Raw genomic sequence first — 18,613 nt, forward strand, 5'->3', positions numbered from 1 at the left:
TTAACGGGTATTCCAGCTTCTTGCCTTTTAAGAATGAGTAAAAGCAAACAATAGCATTCTGAATCAAGTATTTTATTCATCTTACAAACCATTCTTTCTCTTCCAGGCTGAAAATCTATTGCTAGATGCAGATATGAACATTAAAATAGCTGACTTTGGTTTTAGCAATGAGTTTACAGTTGGAAATAAACTGGACACCTTTTGTGGCAGCCCACCATATGCTGCTCCAGAGCTCTTTCAAGGGAAGAAATACGATGGACCTGAAGTAGATGTGTGGAGTTTAGGTGTTATTCTTTATACTCTTGTGAGTGGATCTCTTCCCTTCGATGGACAGAACTTAAAGGTAACTTTTTGTAGACTGTGTTGTCCGTGTATATCTAATATTTTATCTAATATTTTAAGTGACTTGCTGTCAACTTACTGTATGTTCTTGTTCTGTAACCAAGGAACTTAGAGAAAGAGTGCTAAGGGGAAAATACAGGATTCCTTTCTACATGTCCACAGACTGTGAAAACCTCCTCAAACGTTTCCTGGTGCTAAACCCAACAAAAAGAGGCACTCTAGAGGTAATTGCAAAAATGAGGTGCATCCGAAGTTCAGCATATTTTGCAAACTGCATTTTTGAGCTGTGACCTGTTATTTCCATGCTACTCCTATGCATATTTGGAGTGGTCTTTGTAGGTGGGATTGTTGATGAAAGCACATGGTGATTCAAAGATACTGTTTACTGGGGTTGTAACACACCTGACTCCAGTTACTTTCAGAATCAATGTGTCACTACACTTTCTATTTCATACTGCTTTTCATGGTGACTAGCTTGTGGATTCCTCCATTAATGGATGATCCACCACGTTGTTTTCCACATTTTCAGTTGTGAATTGGAGATATTGGCTGCTGTGGTTGCCTTTTGCCTGCCTTTTGTATCATCATGGAGGAGTAAAGACCAAAACAGGGCTTCCATGGACTTCTGTTGGTGGAACTTGGAATTCCAAGACCTGTCAAAGTTGTCACACCGCTCCTGGTCTGTGTTGCAGGCTTTTGGCTCTCAGCTGTGAGCTAGAATGCAGCTGACTGGGGAGAAGCTTGGCTTGACGTGCATAGTTGGTGCTCCTCACTGGAGCAATGCAATAGGTGCCGGAAATATTCTGGAAAACAAAAACTAGGGAAGACCTTAGTAGTTGTTCCATAAAGAAGTCGTTCTTCTCTCAGCTTGTTTTCTTTGCTGCTAAGTGTACAGTGCTAACATTTTTTTTTTTTTTTACCATAGCAAATTATGAAGGACAGGTGGATCAATGCAGGGCATGAGGAGGATGAACTTAAACCATTTGTTGAACCAGAACTAGACATCTCGGACCAGAAAAGAATAGGTAATTGAGTACTTTCCGGAGTATGATACTGTTTGCATGATGTGGGAGGGGTTTTTTTTCTCCACCACCACTCTGTTTGATATTTGGAAAAAATAACTAATCCTTTAAAACTGATACTTGATCAGGTTTATGTTCTCAAAATGAATACTTTGTTTTAATTCTTTAAATGTTCTATCTTTTCTCTTGAACACTCAGCCGGCCTGAACATCAGACTTTCAGTTACTTACAGAATGTCTGCTTGGTTTTAGATATTATGGTAGGAATGGGATATTCTCAAGAAGAAATTCAAGAATCCCTTAGTAAAATGAAGTATGATGAAATCACAGCTACATACTTACTGCTAGGAAGGAAGTCATCAGAGGTAAGTACCATTCTTAAAACTGCAATGAAGCAAATCAGAAAGTGTCCTTAGCAGAGTTAGAAGCAAAAATTAAGTCAGTTACTGTAGGCATTGCATTCCTGCACTAAAATCCATTGCACTTAAAGTCATGTTGTTCTACTCATCAGCAGTCCATATTAATCAGATTTGTTCTCACCTGATTCTGAGCCAGTAAACTCTTGCCTTTAGGCTCTCCAGAACTGTCCTCTTTGCTCTGCAGTTACTCCTCTGCAAGATTTTGTATCTGTTACTATCCTGGCTAGTCTAGGAGGTCAGATCTGAATATGCCAGCTGTAACTATTTTAAGAGAACCATGGAGCAGGACAGAACAACCTGAAAAAGTTCCTGCATTGTTGATTACCTTTCCATGTGATGCTGAGAGGGCTCAGCATCAGTAAGCTGCTCTTGGTTCCTCTGCTGGGGAGTCGGTGTGGTGGCTTCTACAAAGTGTATCCTCTCTTCCTGTTGAAGTCTTGGAGAACTCTGAGGGGAGAGTTCTGAAAGGACAAATGGATTTTCTTTACTGATTATCCTTTGAGGAGCTGCAAATTCCACTGAGTTTTACCTAAGACAGTTGTACAACAACCTTAAAGAAGGAGGGACCTCTAAGCAACTGCCCATGCCATCACTGATTTCCCATGTAGCAGAGCCATCTTCCACCTCCCTGTTCCTGCTCCCAGAACGCAGTGGATGTTTTAATTTGTTTTGTCTGAACTCCTTGTTTTAATACTCTCATTTGTATTGTAGTTGGATGCAAGTGATTCAAGCTCCAGCAGCAATCTTTCACTTGCCAAAGTTAGGCCAAGTAGTGATCTTAATAATAGCACTGGACAATCTCCTCATCACAAAGTTCAGAGAAGCATATCTTCTAGCCAGAAACAGCGGCGGTACAGTGATCACGGTGAGCATTTCTCATTTTCAGTATTGCAGAGTACAGTGGCTTCCAGTTCTGCTCGGTTTCTGAATTTATCTCCATCCCCCAAGTGTAAGGAGGATGACAACAGCATAGTTCACAGCATGGTGGTTAAATATTTTAGTGAATAACTGATTTTTTAATTGGTTTTGTTATAAAGCCTTCAAAAGGGCTTTTAGAGGAACCCTGAATACACCAACCTAATTCTCTTGTTCTGCCTTGTGTTGTCCCTTACATTCCTGACTGTGTTGGCAAAGTCTTGTTACACAAATTGAAGAGAATGTTGCAACCCCCTTTTTCATGAAAAGCACAGCACTCCTCCCCCATGCTCTTGTATGTCTGTTCAGCTTTTGTTTTCTTTTGACACTAGTAGGTCAGCTTGTGTCTAAAACTTGAAGAAGTGTCAGTTTGCCAGTATTTTTGGTTTCCTGTTTCCTGAGGGCAGTGTCACTTGGTTGTCCTGCAGGAATTCCATTTCCAAAGAACAATGACTCTAACAAACTTACAACTCTTCTACTTAATGAGAGTGCAATGGAGTAGATTAGGATTTTCTAAATGTCTTAAGCATCCTCCTGCTCAGACACTTAACTCACGAAAGGAATCCCAGTTTAGGCCTACATTCTCTGCATTCAGAGGTTGCTTTCCTTGGGGAGCCTTCTGAGATGCCAATTACTGGCGTCTTTGATACTTACAAAACATGTTTTAGCTACATATTATAAATTTATATGTTTATATATTTATATGTATTCTTTAGTCTGTGTATATACATACATACATACACTTTTTGATTAATTCTTGTTAAAATGCTTGACTAAGAACTTGATGTAACTTGATGTATTCTCTTCAGGGGTGTAAGTGAGATGTCAGAAAACAATCCTGCTTTGAGTGAGTCAGTTACTTGTTAAGTGTCCTTAAGATGACCCTAAAAGGTTTTTCTAGCAAGCCAAATGAGAAACCTTAGTGAAATTCTTGAAACTTTCATGGAAATCAAGTGGTACCTTCACTTTGCAGGGTTTTTGCTTTTCACAATGTTCTACTGTTTCCTGAAATACATCTATTTCAATAATTTAATTATCTTTTTGCAACCCTGATTCCCAGTGTTAACTATGTTGGTTCTCATGTGTGAATACATTTCCATTGTGATAAAAAATAGTTGCTGAACTTCAGAGAAGAAAAATCCTTTTCCTGTTTCTTTGGTTTGTTTTTTGAAGCTGGACCATCCATCCCCTCAGTAGTGGCATATCCCAAAAGAAGCCAGACTAGTACTACAGACAGTGACCTCAAAGAGGAAGGAATTCAGTCAAGAAAATCCAGTAGTAGTGCTGTTGCAGGAAGAGGAATTGCACCAGCTAGCCCAATGCTTGGAAATGCCAGCAATCCCAATAAGGCTGATATTCCTGAACGTAAGAAAAGTTCGGCTGTCCCTAGTGTAAGTAGAAACATTTATTTATCAAAACCATTAATTGTTTGAGACATAAAAAAGTTAAACCTGTGATAAATCGGTGGTGCTGATTTTACTTTTCATTTATCAAGAGTAAATGTAGGTATTTTTTCCCTTGCAGTGTCAGCTATTCAAGTGACCTCTTAATAGTCTTGAAGTAGTCAGTATTTATAATTAGCATTAGTACCTCTTGGTAAACAGACATGATTTGGGTATCAAAAAAAAAGTAAAACAAGGAAAAAAGGTAGTTTTGTTACTCCTGATATCACCAACCACTCCTCTGTGGCATCTGTACAGAAGAATGAAATCTCTATTTTTGTTTTCCTGTTCTGTAGTTTCATGTGTATAAGGAGCCACCTAATCTTTGTCCTCAAACACGCTATTTTAAGTTATAGTTATGTTGTTAAGATTATCAAAGAAATGTAGTTCTAAAAACCCTTCAAAGATGTATTTCAGCCTGTATTCAAAAGCAGTGTGCCTGGCTTTGTCCTTGTGGGCTTCCCCCACCTGCCTCTAAATCACAACAACAACAAGAAAAACATACAAAGAGCAGAAGTAGTGGATGTACGTGTTTAGCAATAAGGCAGTGTGCCAAAAGAAAGAAAATCCTTTGTTCATTTTCGCTTTAACTTGTGCTCTCCATGGTTCCTCCCACAGAGGCAAAGTTGGAAATTCGTTTTCACATAATGCTTCAGTCTTGCGACATTTAATTTTTAAAACTTCAGGATTTTGTATTGAAAAACTTCCTTCTTTTCAGAAGAAAAGAATTCTCAGTCCTTTATTCAACTTGTTCAACTTGGAACAGAATTTTTTTTTAAAACTTATCCCACAAAGCTGTCATATTTATTTGGTCATAATACTCAGCACCATTACTTACAACAAATGAGAACATAACTTCCTGAGCTGTAGTTTTTTGACAGTCTGAAGCAAAAGAAGTGAAATGAAACTTGTTTTACTTTATTTGCCCTGTATTGTCAGTTGGCTCAGTGGCTAGTAGTGACTTGGCTCAAGGATATCAGCCCAAGAGTTTCCTTGGAAAAACACATCTTCTACTGTAGCAGCTGTTATACATAAATGTGAACAAGAACTCAGGATTTTGGGGGGACCCTTTTTTGATTTTTGTGGTCCTCCACATTTTCCTTTTGTTCTTGGTAAGTCCAGAAGCCATTCAGATTTGTTTTTCTCTTAAAAGACAGTCCTTAGCTATTTAATCTCAAAATGGTAGGATAATCAAATCGGTTTTGTCCTACGTTCAGTTGTATGGTGCCTTATTCAAAAGATTTGTGTCACAGTTACAACATACTTTACATTCAGTGTCTTTTCATCTGCTATTCTGTGCCACTCCCAAATATTGGAGATTTATTCCAGGAGGCTTTTTCCAAAATTCTTACTACTGTACCTGAAATAAAATTTCAGCTCATAACCATATGTTGCTTCCCTGACTCAGTGTGCAACTGATCCAGCTGATCTCTTACTAGCAGTGATACCAGGTGGTGAACAGGAAATCAGACTTATGTTGTCACTCAATAATTAGTGTTTAAAATTGTCTCTGTTTATAGCTCTTCACACCAGACAGTTCAAACTCTTTTTTTTTTTTTTTTTTTTTTTTTTAATTTCCATTTTTTCCCCTCTGCAAAAGATGACACTTTGGCTTTCTGGCTGTTGGGAATGAAGGGAAGCACTGACGTTTTACTCATTTTCTGCAGCTGAGTAGGGAGTTCTGTTTCTTACAGTGTTGGCATGCATCTAGAAGGAAAAAAATTATTGGAGTTACCATATTGTCCTGAGGTTGAAAACAGTTTGAGGTGAAGACAGTTTCTGTTTTACTGAGCACTGAAGTCCTGAAATCTGTAATACAATAAAAAAACACTGAAGAGATGGAAAAATACCCTATAAAAACAATTATTATTTTGACAGAACAGCAAAAGCAGTAGAACCAGTCCTTGCTGGAGACCCTTAATCAGTAGTGTGCTACTCTTATTAAATAATAAAGCTTAAAAGCATGCACTTGAGGATAAGAGTTGTGCTTATAGAGCAGATAGCTAAGTCTGGGACTGGAGTGAGGGGCTCCAAGCTGTACTTCTAAAGTTGACAGAGTGTTTAAACTCTTGTAAACCAAATGGTTCTGCAAGCTGAACAAGTACACATCAAAAATCTTCAAGCTATTTGGGCAAATACCGGATTACTGATGAAAACCTGCTACAGCTGTTGGATAGTTAGCAGGAACTGATATATCTGTGTTTTAATAATTCCTTGTTTGTTTGTTTGTTAGAACTGGATTTTTTCCTCAATGTTGTAACAAAGCCACCCCAGAACCCTTAAAATAGCTTTAAGAAAACTGGAAGAGAAGAATAGGTGGTAGATTTGGAAAACCATCTGGGACCAAATACCGTACTAGTGCTCTTAACTCAATAGATTGGTTCACTGTTGTAAGTCAGAAGTTTTTTTTGGAAGTGTTTCATCAGTGGTGTCTGTTAAAGGGAAATCGCCTGCCTGAGCAGTGCACACAAGACTGTCTAGGAGAAGAGGTGGACTCTGTACCACAGATTCATACTTTGTGCTGTCATTGGACCTTGTGCATGTGCTCACAAGTCCCAACATGTCCTTTTGGTGTGTCCTCTCCTCCTGCAAAGAAGGCAGACAATGCCATGAAGATGAACTTGGGCAGCTAACCCTGATCCTAGGGGTTGTCATTCCATCAGGGAGTGGGATGCTGCTCACACTAGTCTCCGTGCTGTGCACCTGTGCTATTTAGTCATGTCCAGAGATTAACAGGCTGTGGATTGGCTGAACAAAAAAGTCACAGCTGAAGAGTTTCCTTGATGAATCGTGAAAGGTCGTACAGTAGAAAGTGTAAAGGCCCCAATACCAAGACTATTCTTGCCGAAACTGAAATTTGAAACCTTGTAATGCTTAAATCTCTTCCCCTGACCTCTGAAATCTGAGTCAAACAGGAAAAAATGTATACTGAAGCTTCCATCTCTGCATTTCAGAATGAGCTGGGAAAGCGTGTCCTTGCGGTCCTCAAATTTCAGATATGGATACCAAAACTTGTCTGCTGCCAAAACTGAAAGTGCACAGTCTTAGAAATCTGATCCAGCACAGAGATAGCAGTCTTGTCTTTCCAGATGTGCAACATGACATTACACTGTAATGTTATGTGGTGTTTTCTCAAAGGAAACCAACATTTCATGTTCAAAAGGAGCAGGTGGAAAGAAGGAAGCCACTGATTATTGTGCTTGTTTCCCCACCAGAAGACCAGTGTTGGATATTTTAGGTGCTTCATCCCCTAGAATGTTCAGAACACAGAACAAAATGATCTGCAAACACTAATAAGCAATATTTCACTGTACCATTTGTTTGTGAGGCCTCCATGAAGTGTCGTGCACAGTGTGACCTCCCAACAGCAAATAAACAAAACCTCACCTTTGGTGCACAGCTTTCATTGCTGGCAAGCTTAGTAAAGAGAAGGGAGTTTGTACAGTGAGAAATGCCAGAGGAAAGTAGAAGAATCAGTTCGGGTTTTTTTAATAAATAAACAAACATAGATGAAGACAAGGGATGTGTAAGGAATAAAGTACAAGGAAAGGGCCAGGAAGGCTTCTGCTGATACTTGGTACATGCTTATCCCTAAGGAATATTTAGCGAAGTATACTTGAGAACCCTTCAGACAGCTGCATGCATCTTACAAGTTAATTAATTGTTCTGCTGATCTAAAACACCCTTTGTCTGTGTACTTTTTAACACCAGGAGGTTGTGCACTTCACTGTTGCATTTTAATTTGTACATTTGCGTGAAAAGATGCGTAACAAACAAGTCAGCAGTCTCTTAGACAAGATGGCTTCATGGTTAAATAGCTCAGGGAACGTGTTGCTTGAGACTTCCTAGATAGCAGATATTTTGCCTTAAGGCACTGGAGGAGCTTTTGCTAGTTATTGAGAATGCTCCACTTTAACAGTTTTATTTCAGGTTCGGAAACAAAAAAGGTTTGGCTACTCTGCTTTTGTGCTTGAACTAGTTTTTCCTTTCTTTTTTTTTTTTAATCCTTCTTGCCATGACTCTCTCCTGTGACCGTTTATGCGAAACCTTTTCTTAATGCTATTTTTAAAATCCGCTGAGTTTCCCTTGTCCGTCATAGCATAATTCTTCAAAGAGCTCCAAAAGGTTAGTTGAGCATGAAGTCCCCTGCCTGATTCTTAGTGGCCCTCCTTACTCAACATGTGCTTATCCAGGTGCTGACCAGTCATTCCCTTGAGCTGGCCTCCTCCAAGACTTTCCCCAGCAGTGATGTTTGAAGTTTATAGCCTTTTTTGCTTCCTGCTTTGCCCCGTGATCCTTTTCTTTAAAGAAAACTTTTAAAGGTTTTTTTCCACTTTTCCAACCATTTGCAGTTTCCTGTGTTTTGTTCTTGGGGTGGGGAGAAAAAATACAAAGGCTTGCCAGCTTTTACTTCCTCTACAACCTGGGGGTGCATGTTTGTCTGGACCACCGTGCTTTTCCTACAGTAATTGCATCTAACTTTTTATAATTCTGTTATCTGTGAATTACCTATAGCTTCTCAGTCGTTCCTGGAAAATTGACCGCCAACTTGGGCATATCTCCACCCTCTTTCTCTGTAAAGACAGAGGCAAAGTAATTCTATTTCTTTTCTCCCCTCTAAAGTAAGGTCTGTAGTTTAAGTTCCCCTGGTTCTCTTGTCCTCAATGTACTATGCTTGTATTTAAATGTGTATTTTTAAAAATGTCTTACTAAAATTCTCTGCAATTTGTCTCTTATTATTCCCTGTTTTTAAAACTTGTCTAGTGTTTCATAGTATCTTAATATTTTAAAGTCCATGTTTACCTTCCCACTGAATTTTACCACATTTGTTTGTTAAGTCTTTGCTTTTCCTATCTTGTTTAAGGGTATGATTTTAACTTAAAGGAAAATTCTCCAAGCTACAAGTGGTAAAGTATTTCAAAAATAGGCTACAAAGGCTATCCAGATGTAGAAGAATACTGTGTATACTCAGAATTTGTAATTCAGAGCATTTGTAATTAAAAACTTTAAGGAATATTAATTTTGAGCCATCAATATGAAATACAAGAACAGCTTGTTAGAATTATTTTTTCTGATTGCATTATTCCTTGCAAATACTAGATGGAGTTTATATATGAAGTTACTTAATTATTGTAAGTTTTAGAACTGCGTAGAACTAGCATTAAGTAAAAAGCCTTCAATTATATGCAGACTAACGTCAGAAAAGCCTTCTGTGGGGAATAACAAACCTATGTTTTTTAATTGTAGAATAATACTACCCCTGGAGCAATGACACGGCGCAACACATATGTTTGTAGTGAAAGAACCACTGCTGATAGGCATTCAGTGATACAAAATGGCAAGGAGAACAGGTATATGAAATGTCTTCCTATGGTGTATGTCCCTTGTCTTCACCTTTCCAAAAAAAAATTAATGCCTAATTTAAAAATAAATGATATTCTAATGTAATTCTTAACAAAAGGTGAGTACAGATCTTTGGTTATGGAGCACCTGTAAGTATGTTGGGGCTTGGGGTTTTTTCCTATATTTAATTTTATAATCTTTGTACTTAGAATGTAAAAGGAAGTTTCTAATTTCTGTTTAAATGCATGAAATATTTGTAGCAGCCTTCATCTTAAATCTGTTGTGAAATCTGTGGCCAAACAGCATATCCTTGCAGAAGAGCCTTGTTTAGTGTCAGACTACAAAGTCCATCTTTCTTGAGCCATTCTCTTTTTACATTTCACTCTAAACTCTGCTTCACTGGGATTATTTGAAATACCAATTTTGCTGCAAAGTCTCAGGGAGAAGGCAGTTTTTTCTAAGCAAAAATGAAATGGTGATCGGCCATTGTCTTGGACTAAGAGTGTTCCCTGCTGATACTGTGGCAGTATAATTGTTTCCCAGGATTTACAGAACTCAGCTACTTCCCTCCTCAGGGTATCTTCATATTCTGAGTGAAAACGGTCGGAGGAATAACAAATTTCTTTTTAATTTGCCTAATGAAATCCTGAGTAAAGCATGCAGTGGAACTGGAGCTAACCATGGTATGTCTTGGCAATGTGGTCACATCTACTGCCATCCTGTGAAGACTGAGAAGAGCTGTCAGAAATATTATAGTGAACATAGATATCAGGTGTAGAGTAGCAGTTGGGAGGAATACCACCAAATTTCCTGGCTGGCTGAGGTGTTTTAATTTCCCGCTCTTCTTCTCCTCAGAATTTTACTGCTGTCGAAAGCTGGTAACAATTAAGTAGTTAACCCTTGCCAGGAGAGCACTCCTGGCAAGGTACTGAAAGGAATGTGTACCCCTCTACTATGCTTTCTCCAGCCTTTTCTAGTATTATGATATTTTGTAAAGGGTGGGAAGAAAATACCTGTTTTCTAACTTGTGTTGAAATTGGCAGAAGATCTGGCATTTTTTGCAGAATTTTTTTTCCTCCCTTTGGCAGTTGATGAGGAATTGTGATGTTGAATGGAAAGCCTGTCTATTCCCTGTTTGATTCCTGAAGCCTAGGCATAAAGAACATTATTTTGACCCTGTCTCTTCCTCCTAGCTTTCTGCAAATGGAAAGTGATTAAGGAAAGAGTCAAGTATAAGTTTTTGAAGACTGCCAAAATTCTAGTTGGCCAGCTGGGCCTGCAGTCCCCTGTCTTGTGAAGTACAGCACAGCTCTTTGGTACTGTCTCTTAGTGTGTCTGTCTGAGCCTTCATTGGTTACTCCTTGTTGTTATCAAGTTGTTTAGGTTAAACCTCGCCATCCTTTCTCTGATTAGGTATGTTAATAGCTTTTTTCTTTCCAAACACTCCTTGAAAAAATGAATCTTTCTGTCCATAGTGGTTTTGATAATTTTTTTATTACTGGGTTTATTACCATTTTTATTCATCCCTAAACCAATATCTTGTCTAAAATTTCTTTATTAAATTTTTAAAGCTGTTATTGTTTACTAGGAATGCTTGAGATTTAGATGTTGCCTTAATTTGGGAGTAAGTTCATACTCATAAAGAGCTGTCTTTTGAAGTAATTTTATTTCCCCAGCTTTGAGTTTCTCAGGAAACTTATGTCACATGTAGACCTTAAACTCAAAGTTAAGATTGAGTAGCACTGGACAACTATGTTAGTTGTGTTTTATATTCATAATTGGTTATCCTTGTGTAATTTACCTTTTATTGTCAATATAATATTTAAACATAATTTGCTCTCTCTACAAACTTGCCTTATTTGGGTCATTTGAAATGTCTGAGAATTTATATTTGCACAGGTAAAAAATGTCTTTATAGCTTTTATCATGCATTTTTTGATTACTATATTCGTTACTTTTTATAGAGGGTTAGAAAGAGAAAAGATAACGAGAATGCATTGCTAATTGTATTACAGTTGGAGACTTATTGTCTGAAATGCTTCAATACTAAATTGCATGTTCATTTTGGCACAGTTTCAGAATTGCTGTGATTTGGCACGGAATTCAGAATTTACATCTGAATGTATTTGGTTGCTGTAACTGGGTAAAGCATTGACTGGTCACATGAAATGCAGGGACCTTTAATGCAGGAAAAATCAACATGGCTATTGATGTGGCTGGCTCTTCAGAATTAATCTTTAATGTTATTGTACTCTCAGCTTGGCAGAAAGTAACTCTAGAAACTTGTTCTTTTTTCTTCTGTAAAGCAAGATCTGAAGTTGAACCCTGGCTTTGTATATATCTAAGGTTTAGTTAAAAATTACTTCTGTGCTTTTGAAGTATCTGTCAGTGGCAAATATTACAGGCAGGAGTAATTGCTGTAAATGGTTTGTTACAGATTGGATTTTAGATTTTCCATAGCTAGTCAGATACTGGCTGTGGCGCAGTGAAAACTTGGGAGACTTACTGTAAAAGGCAAGATGCACACATTTAAAATATCTATTTTTTTCTGTAGAGAAAGTGTTAAAACATTGCTTATTCTGCTTTTATTTTGCACATTGAATTCTGAGAAAGCACTATTTCTGAAAGTATGAAAACTTTAAAACATCAGTAGTGACTAGATCTGATGTTGGAGAAAGTAGTCTTAAAGACCCATGTGAGACTGATAGAAGCAAAGAGTTCTAAGTCCCCCATCTCTGCATTAACACATTGTGTGGCTGACACAGGCATTCTGCTGGAGACGACTCTGTTGGCTTTCCTCCAAAGCCTGAGCATTAATTAACGCACTTGGGGACTCATGAAACACTCTTCATAATGATAGGCAATTGCTTTAAATCATTTGTAACACAAATGATTTACAACAGCTTCAGATTTTTAATAAGCCTTGGCACTAATTGTGGATAGTTAGTTTCCTGTTCTGTGTTTCCAGGCTAGTAATCCAAGGAAGCTGATTTCTAGCAAAGCATCAGAGGAAGAGAAGGTCCCTTATTGATACCTTTAGATGTCACGTATTTGGAGGCAGGTGACTAAAAACTTGGGTCTTGTGTTGTCAAACTAGATTCTTTGTCTTTCGCAGTAAATATAGAGGAAAGGAGCTGGAAGAGCTTGAGAGACTAGTGACCAGTGACTGTGACTTCAGGGTATTAGTTTTGAAATAAATGTTCATTTTCTTACCATTCCTTAAAACCCTGGGATAATGTGAATGCTGGGCCTGTGTTGAAGGCTTCATTGTAAGTAGTGCTTGAAGTTGTCATCCTGAGGGATTCAGCATTGTTGCGATGCATGCGTGACTCAGATGAAGTTTTTCAGATGCTGAAAAGTTAAAAACAAACCAAAACCAAGTATGTTTTGCTAAGCATTTTAGGTAGCAGTTGAGATGTCTGAGCCACGTGGTGGTTTGTACTGGTGCTTTGGGAGCCAAGCCTGAGAAGTGGGTGAGCTGACACTTGTAGCTGCACTAGCATGTTCCTCTCCAGAGTCTGATGTACCAGAATTCTGTAACAGGACTTGAGTTTGTGTGTGTAACCATGAAGTAACGTGGAAGAGAACATGCAGTGTCACGAAACTGTCACTGAGAATTACTGATTTCTTAACCTCCAGCAAAATTTCTGAATTACAGCTGTCTTACTTTTAAAGCAATCTTCAGATGAATGATATGGTGGTGTAGTCTGAAAGGCCCAGAGCATCTTGTGGTTTCTCACTTTTCTCCTATCCTTATCATTACTAGATAATGTGAAGGCTGCAAAGAGTATTTTGGCCGAAATAAATACATTTTATGCTCCTATTTGAACATACTGTACAGCTGGCAGCTTACTGGCTATTCTGCCAAGATGGTGCTCTATACTTTCCTTCAAAGCCTGAATGGTAATTTGGAGAATTTAATGTTCATGATCAAAGCAATACAAAGGTGCTCTTCAACAGTCATTCTTCTTTCTTCAGAGAACAGCAGGCATGCTCAGTGCCTACTACTTGTACAGGTTCATTATTAGCAGCCTTTTTCTTTTGGCCTCTCTGGAGTTGTTAAAGATCATGGTATCTTTGATTTTGATTGTATCTGTGAAGTTCTCTCGGTTATCTGATGTAGATTTGACAGCTTGCCCAAATTTCACTAATTTCTTTTAACACTGATGCATTCTGAAAACAGGATTTCGCTGTAGTAATGGAGCTATCGTGAGTCTTTTGGAAAGTGCATTTGGTGGGGGTTTTAATGTATTGTTTACTGTTAAGAGCAATACAGGTTACATCAGTGCTTTATCATAGAGCTTTGGCATAGAATTCTGAGTTACTCAGGTTCTGTACATCAAGGAGGGTATCATTGCAAACTAATGCTAATGGTAAGAGCATGGTCACTTACAGATGTCCAGTGCCATGTAAGTAAGGATGCTTTCTAAGGGGAGTGTAGGGTAGTTACTGCTGTTTACATACAAGAGAAGGGCTGTTAGAGTTCGTGTTCTTTGATAAACCAGTTAATAGAAGGAAAAGTTTGCTTTTTTTTTCTATGCAGTAGTTTGTTGTTGGTCCATCATGCTCTTCTTTCTGCCTCTGCCTGAACCCAAACCCCCTCACAGCCTGACAGAAATGTTCGCTTACGCAGCTAGCCCTGCTTCAGTTTGTACCACATCCTTCTCCAGTGTTCGGCTGCGACATCAGAAGTCGATGTCCATGTCAGCCTCTGTGCACACGAAGATGATGTTGCCTCCAATAGACAATGGCGCAGATAACTTCAGGCCTATGTAAGAACCAGAAATCGTTGTGACACTAACTTATACCCACTGCTTCTTAACTTTGTGCTGTGGAATTTTAGTCCTAGATTGTTCTAGTATATTTTGCCCACAAGATGTGTGTTTCCTCATTTTTTTAGTCTTGTTTACATTTGTCTTGTGGTGTGTCAGGCTGTCTGTGACATAATCCTGCAATAGTGAACCTTAATTTTTTCCTATTGTTAGGAATATTGGACATTCCCTATTGTCAAAGTTTGTGGGAGACTTTAACTGTGTATCCTGAAGGACTTCGCTACTTGGAGCGGTTCGCTTGTAGAGAATTTTGTGTAGGATACTTCCAAATTAGCAAGACTTTCAAAGATGTATGTACAGAATGTGGAGGGAGAGACATTAAAGTTACCTATTCTCTTTCCTGGGAGGAAACTTTACCGGTCTATTCTTTTATCTGTCTTCTCAGTGAAACATTGTAGGCCTGGTTGATCTGGTCTTTTCCAGGATACTCCTGTTGCACTTTTCTGCCTATGTAGGTTTCTGTTTCGGCAGCCTCTTAATCCTAACTTCTTACAAGTTTTGATTCCATACAGTGCTGTAATAACGTTGGTATTTCCAACCTTGGCCTATATAAAAGTGTCTGCTTATGCTTTACTGTAGAACGTAGTGTTTTGTGTTTCCTGCTGAGCCGCAGTGCCCGTGTGAAGGCGTTCTAGCATTGTTTTTTTTTTTATTTTGTTTGTTTTCTGCCCTAGCACTATTCCCGATCAGAGAACTCCCGTTGCTTCAACCCACAACATTAGCAGTGCGACCACCCCTGACCGTATTCGTTTCCCCAGAGGAACGGCCAGCCGGAGCACGTTCCACGGGCAGCTGCGCGAGCGCCGCACCGCCACCTACAACGGCCCGCCCGCCTCGCCCAGCCTGTCCCACGAGGCCACGCCGCTCTCGCAGACCCGCACCCGGGGCTCCACTAACCTCTTCAGCAAACTCACTTCCAAACTAACCAGAAGGTAAGCCTCTTAAAATGCTAGTGCAGCATTTCTGTCTTCTGTTCCTTTTTATAGTAGAAGTACCTCATTGCTTAGGTGGTTTTGTCCACGTTCACTGATCGTTGGCTTAAGTTTTGCAACTTAAAATGCAGGTGCTTACGATTTTTTTCATAGTTCTGTTTTAGTTACAGAAGCCATTTGGTTTGGGGAGTTGAGTCAAATGGGATTAAATATGAGACAATTTTGTCTGTGCTGTTTCTTCTGTGTTCTTCAGCCTCATGTCTGAGGTATGAATGCTGCAGAGGTGAAACATTTCAGCTTGGTTGAAAAGCTGCTCAGTGGCTGCATAGTCCATCAGTAGATGGCATAAACTAGAATCGCAGCCTAGGTATTTGATGTAGCATTAGAAGCTCAGGTTTTGTTTAAGCTCAGGTTTTGTTTCCCAGTCACTTAGTCCATCAGTGTTTCCAGCTGCCAACACAGAAATAGAAATACCACAGGTGAAAGGGTAGGGGCAGGAGACAAAAGCTTCTGTTGGCAGTAGTGCTGTCACAGGCCATCTTAAAATAATGGCAGTATTAGGGTTTCAGTTTAGTCAGGAGTCTGGTCAAACCCTGAAAAATCTATTTCTACTTCGGCCTTTAGTTCATGTGCAGATTTTATGTTAGGTTGTGAAGGTGTGGTGGTCTAGCCAAAGCCAAGCTTCAGCAGGTCTTGCTCCTGCACTCAAAATTTTTATTCTAACTGAACTTTTAGTTTCAAAACCACGTATGATTTAGATTAGTTACTGCAAACTCTAAAACTGAAAATTGGTTTTTCCTTCTGTATTTAAAACCTGTCAGTTCCCATACCACATACTTCAGACCATTCATCTCCACTACTTGCATTTGCAGAATTGAGGGCTTGTTTGTCTTCGCTTTAAGATAATCATCAAGCTTTTGTACACTCCTTATCAGGTGAAGTTTTTTGGACAAGATCACTCTGATCTTGGCCTGCTAGCTTTTGTTTTAAGCTTATACCACGTCAGCAGCAAGCCATTTCCTTCCTGTCTATTTCTATGACTATAGATGCCTCCCTCTCAGTATCCCCTTTGCCATCTCACATTCCTACAAAATAATGCTAAGCCAGACTCCAGTTTTTCGCAAATGGAAAATTTATTTTAAAATGTAGAAGTTGCTTCTTTGCAAAACAAGAACATGACAGTCTAGCCTTTGATAAATCCTTTAATTTGCTCAGTTCTCTGCCAGGTAACACTTCTCTGGGAAACACTGTGCCTTAGGAAATTTGGTTTGGGTTTTTTCCCTTTCTTTTTATGTTGAGAGAGAGAGAAGTTTAATTTGAATATTTTTTAAGTGTTAAGCCATCTGCTTTATGTCAAATGAAGTCTTAATCAGCCACATCCTTTTGGCACATTATTCTTTCTGTACTTTTGTTTGTAATATCCTTACTTAATTTTCCATTTGACGTTCCAAATGTGGACGTTCAAACTGTGAACATGCAAACTTTTCACTCAGTTGTTTAGGCAGCATTCAAACTTCTATGATTACCTCAGAGTTTCAACTTTTGCAGTGCAGTGTGGTTTTCTTGAAGAGGTCTTTCCCTACGACTTTTGACAGTAGTTTAAATTCCATCTGGACTTGGTTAAATAACATGAAGTTGTAAGACAATAGCACAGTTACACATGATTTGTTTGCTCTTGGAGGATCTCTTGCAGCTGGGGCTCTGTTATATTCAGTGCTGTACAAACTACTGACGAGGTGGATAGTGCCACTGAAGGACATGGTTATGTTTCTTCCTGTTAAATAAAAAGTTTAAACCTTATTACTCATTAATTTATTGTAGCATTCTCTATGGGGAATCAGAATTCTTTTGGTTATGAGCTACTTATGTTCTGGTGTAGGCAATTGTTACAGCTTCCGACACTAAAATTGCTAAATATTTAAGGCAGTTTTTGGCACAACATGGTTGACCTAATGTTATGAAGAAAGGAAGGAACCTAACTCTGAAGATATTCAAGATAAAATTAGAGCAGAGTTACTGATTTTTGCTTTCTATGGTAAATATACAAAGAAAATCCAAACATATTTTTACCTGACCTTGCAGATTTTGAGTTTTAAAGTGTTTTGACACCAGTACATTTTTTTAATTCAGAATAAATACTGGTTACATATTTCCCAGAAAAAATTGAAAGTAGCAGTTCCAGGAGTTTGACTCTTCAGCCCCTAAATCATCTGCCTAATCTGAGAATGTATTGAAGTGTAATTGTGTATTTAAAATGAGATATTTTTGCATGTTTCGCTCTAAATGCCTTTTTCAATTTATTTTGTACAAAATTTTTTGTTAATTATTATTTTGGCTTAATTTCTTTTAGAAACATGTCATTCAGGTTTATCAAAAGGTAGGATTTGTTTATATTTAAAAAAAAAAGTGGCTCCTGCAATTAACAAAAGATTTGGCTTTTCTAGCCTTGGTTTTCTGAAAACTAAACTTCCTGCTGAGAACTAAATACTTTCTTTCTTCAGAGGAAAGCATAGAATAAATCCATTAACTCATGATGATACCTAAGAATCTGTGGCACCATCTGTGTTGTATAACAAGATGCTAAGCATGCCTTGTGAATTCTTCTTTCTTTGATAGAGTTGGTAGTGCCAAAGTAATTCTGTTCTCTGTACTAATACACTTAGCATGCTTATGTTTGAAGAATGAGGTGTTTGATAACAGTGATGAAAGTATAAACAAAACATAAGGTTACAAGCAAATAAAGGTAAGTAATGTTAAATTTATATTATCTCTCTGTTTTATGATACTGAAGAGAAAAAAGGGTTTGAAGTATTGCCTGCAGCTGAGCAGAGTTGTGACTTGAACAGTTTTGTGTGGAAGATTGAATGAACATTCAATAGCTGTGTATTTATGTTAAAATGGGGTGCATTTGTTGAAGTGAATTGCAGCTGAAGTGCAAATAGAGCACTTCAGTTATAAACAAAAAGTACAACATTTATGCAAATTTATCAACAAAAGGGAAAAGCTCAGATGTCTGATTCACATTTCAAGCCAAAGGATTGCATTTAGTTTTGCAATTTGGGAATGAAACAAGCTGCTATATTTCTCATTAATCCACTGTGATTCATGAAAATCGCTTACACAGTTTTGATGTGCAGGTAAATTTTCCAGTAGTTTTGTAATAGCCTGTTTAGTTGTACTACATTTTGGAACTTCTTCAAGAGTGTTACTTCCAGTTTACTACTACTGATCAAACTCAAGGAGATGAGGCCAAAAACCAGGCATCTGTTCTAACCTTCAGAATATAAGGCTATGCATGTGGCTGTAATTTGGAGTTAGACCAATTCAAGGAAATGCTTAGATTAGGGAGTCCTGACATATGTAAATT

At 38.3% G+C, this 18,613-nt stretch overlaps 1 protein-coding gene across 12 annotated transcripts in view; it reads left to right on the forward strand.

The window, feature by feature from the left end:
- The window catches only part of MARK3 (microtubule affinity regulating kinase 3), a 62,347-nt gene that overhangs the window by 35,477 nt on the left and 8,257 nt on the right, over positions 1–18,613 (forward strand). For 3 of the 12 annotated variants that reach the window (XM_066188873.1, XM_066188877.1, XM_066188876.1), the window contains 10 exons: positions 107–343; positions 447–566; positions 1,268–1,367; positions 1,616–1,728; positions 2,494–2,647; positions 3,871–4,088; positions 9,387–9,490; positions 14,090–14,254; positions 14,989–15,246; positions 17,597–17,623. In XM_066188873.1, the coding sequence (XP_066044970.1) occupies positions 107–343; positions 447–566; positions 1,268–1,367; positions 1,616–1,728; positions 2,494–2,647; positions 3,871–4,088; positions 9,387–9,490; positions 14,090–14,254; positions 14,989–15,246; positions 17,597–17,623 (1,496 nt within the window). The remainder of the gene's footprint in view (positions 1–106; positions 344–446; positions 567–1,267; positions 1,368–1,615; positions 1,729–2,493; positions 2,648–3,870; positions 4,089–9,386; positions 9,491–14,089; positions 14,255–14,988; positions 15,247–17,596; positions 17,624–18,613) is intronic. The other 9 variants (XM_066188881.1, XM_066188883.1, XM_066188885.1 and 6 more) reach the window with 5 other exon arrangements.

The sequence above is a fragment of the Chamaea fasciata genome, unplaced genomic scaffold (genome assembly GCF_029207755.1).
Source record: "Chamaea fasciata isolate MVZ Bird 193981 ecotype frontalis unplaced genomic scaffold, bChaFas1.0.hap1 SCAF_7, whole genome shotgun sequence".
NCBI classification, from domain to species: domain Eukaryota; kingdom Metazoa; phylum Chordata; class Aves; order Passeriformes; family Sylviidae; genus Chamaea; species Chamaea fasciata.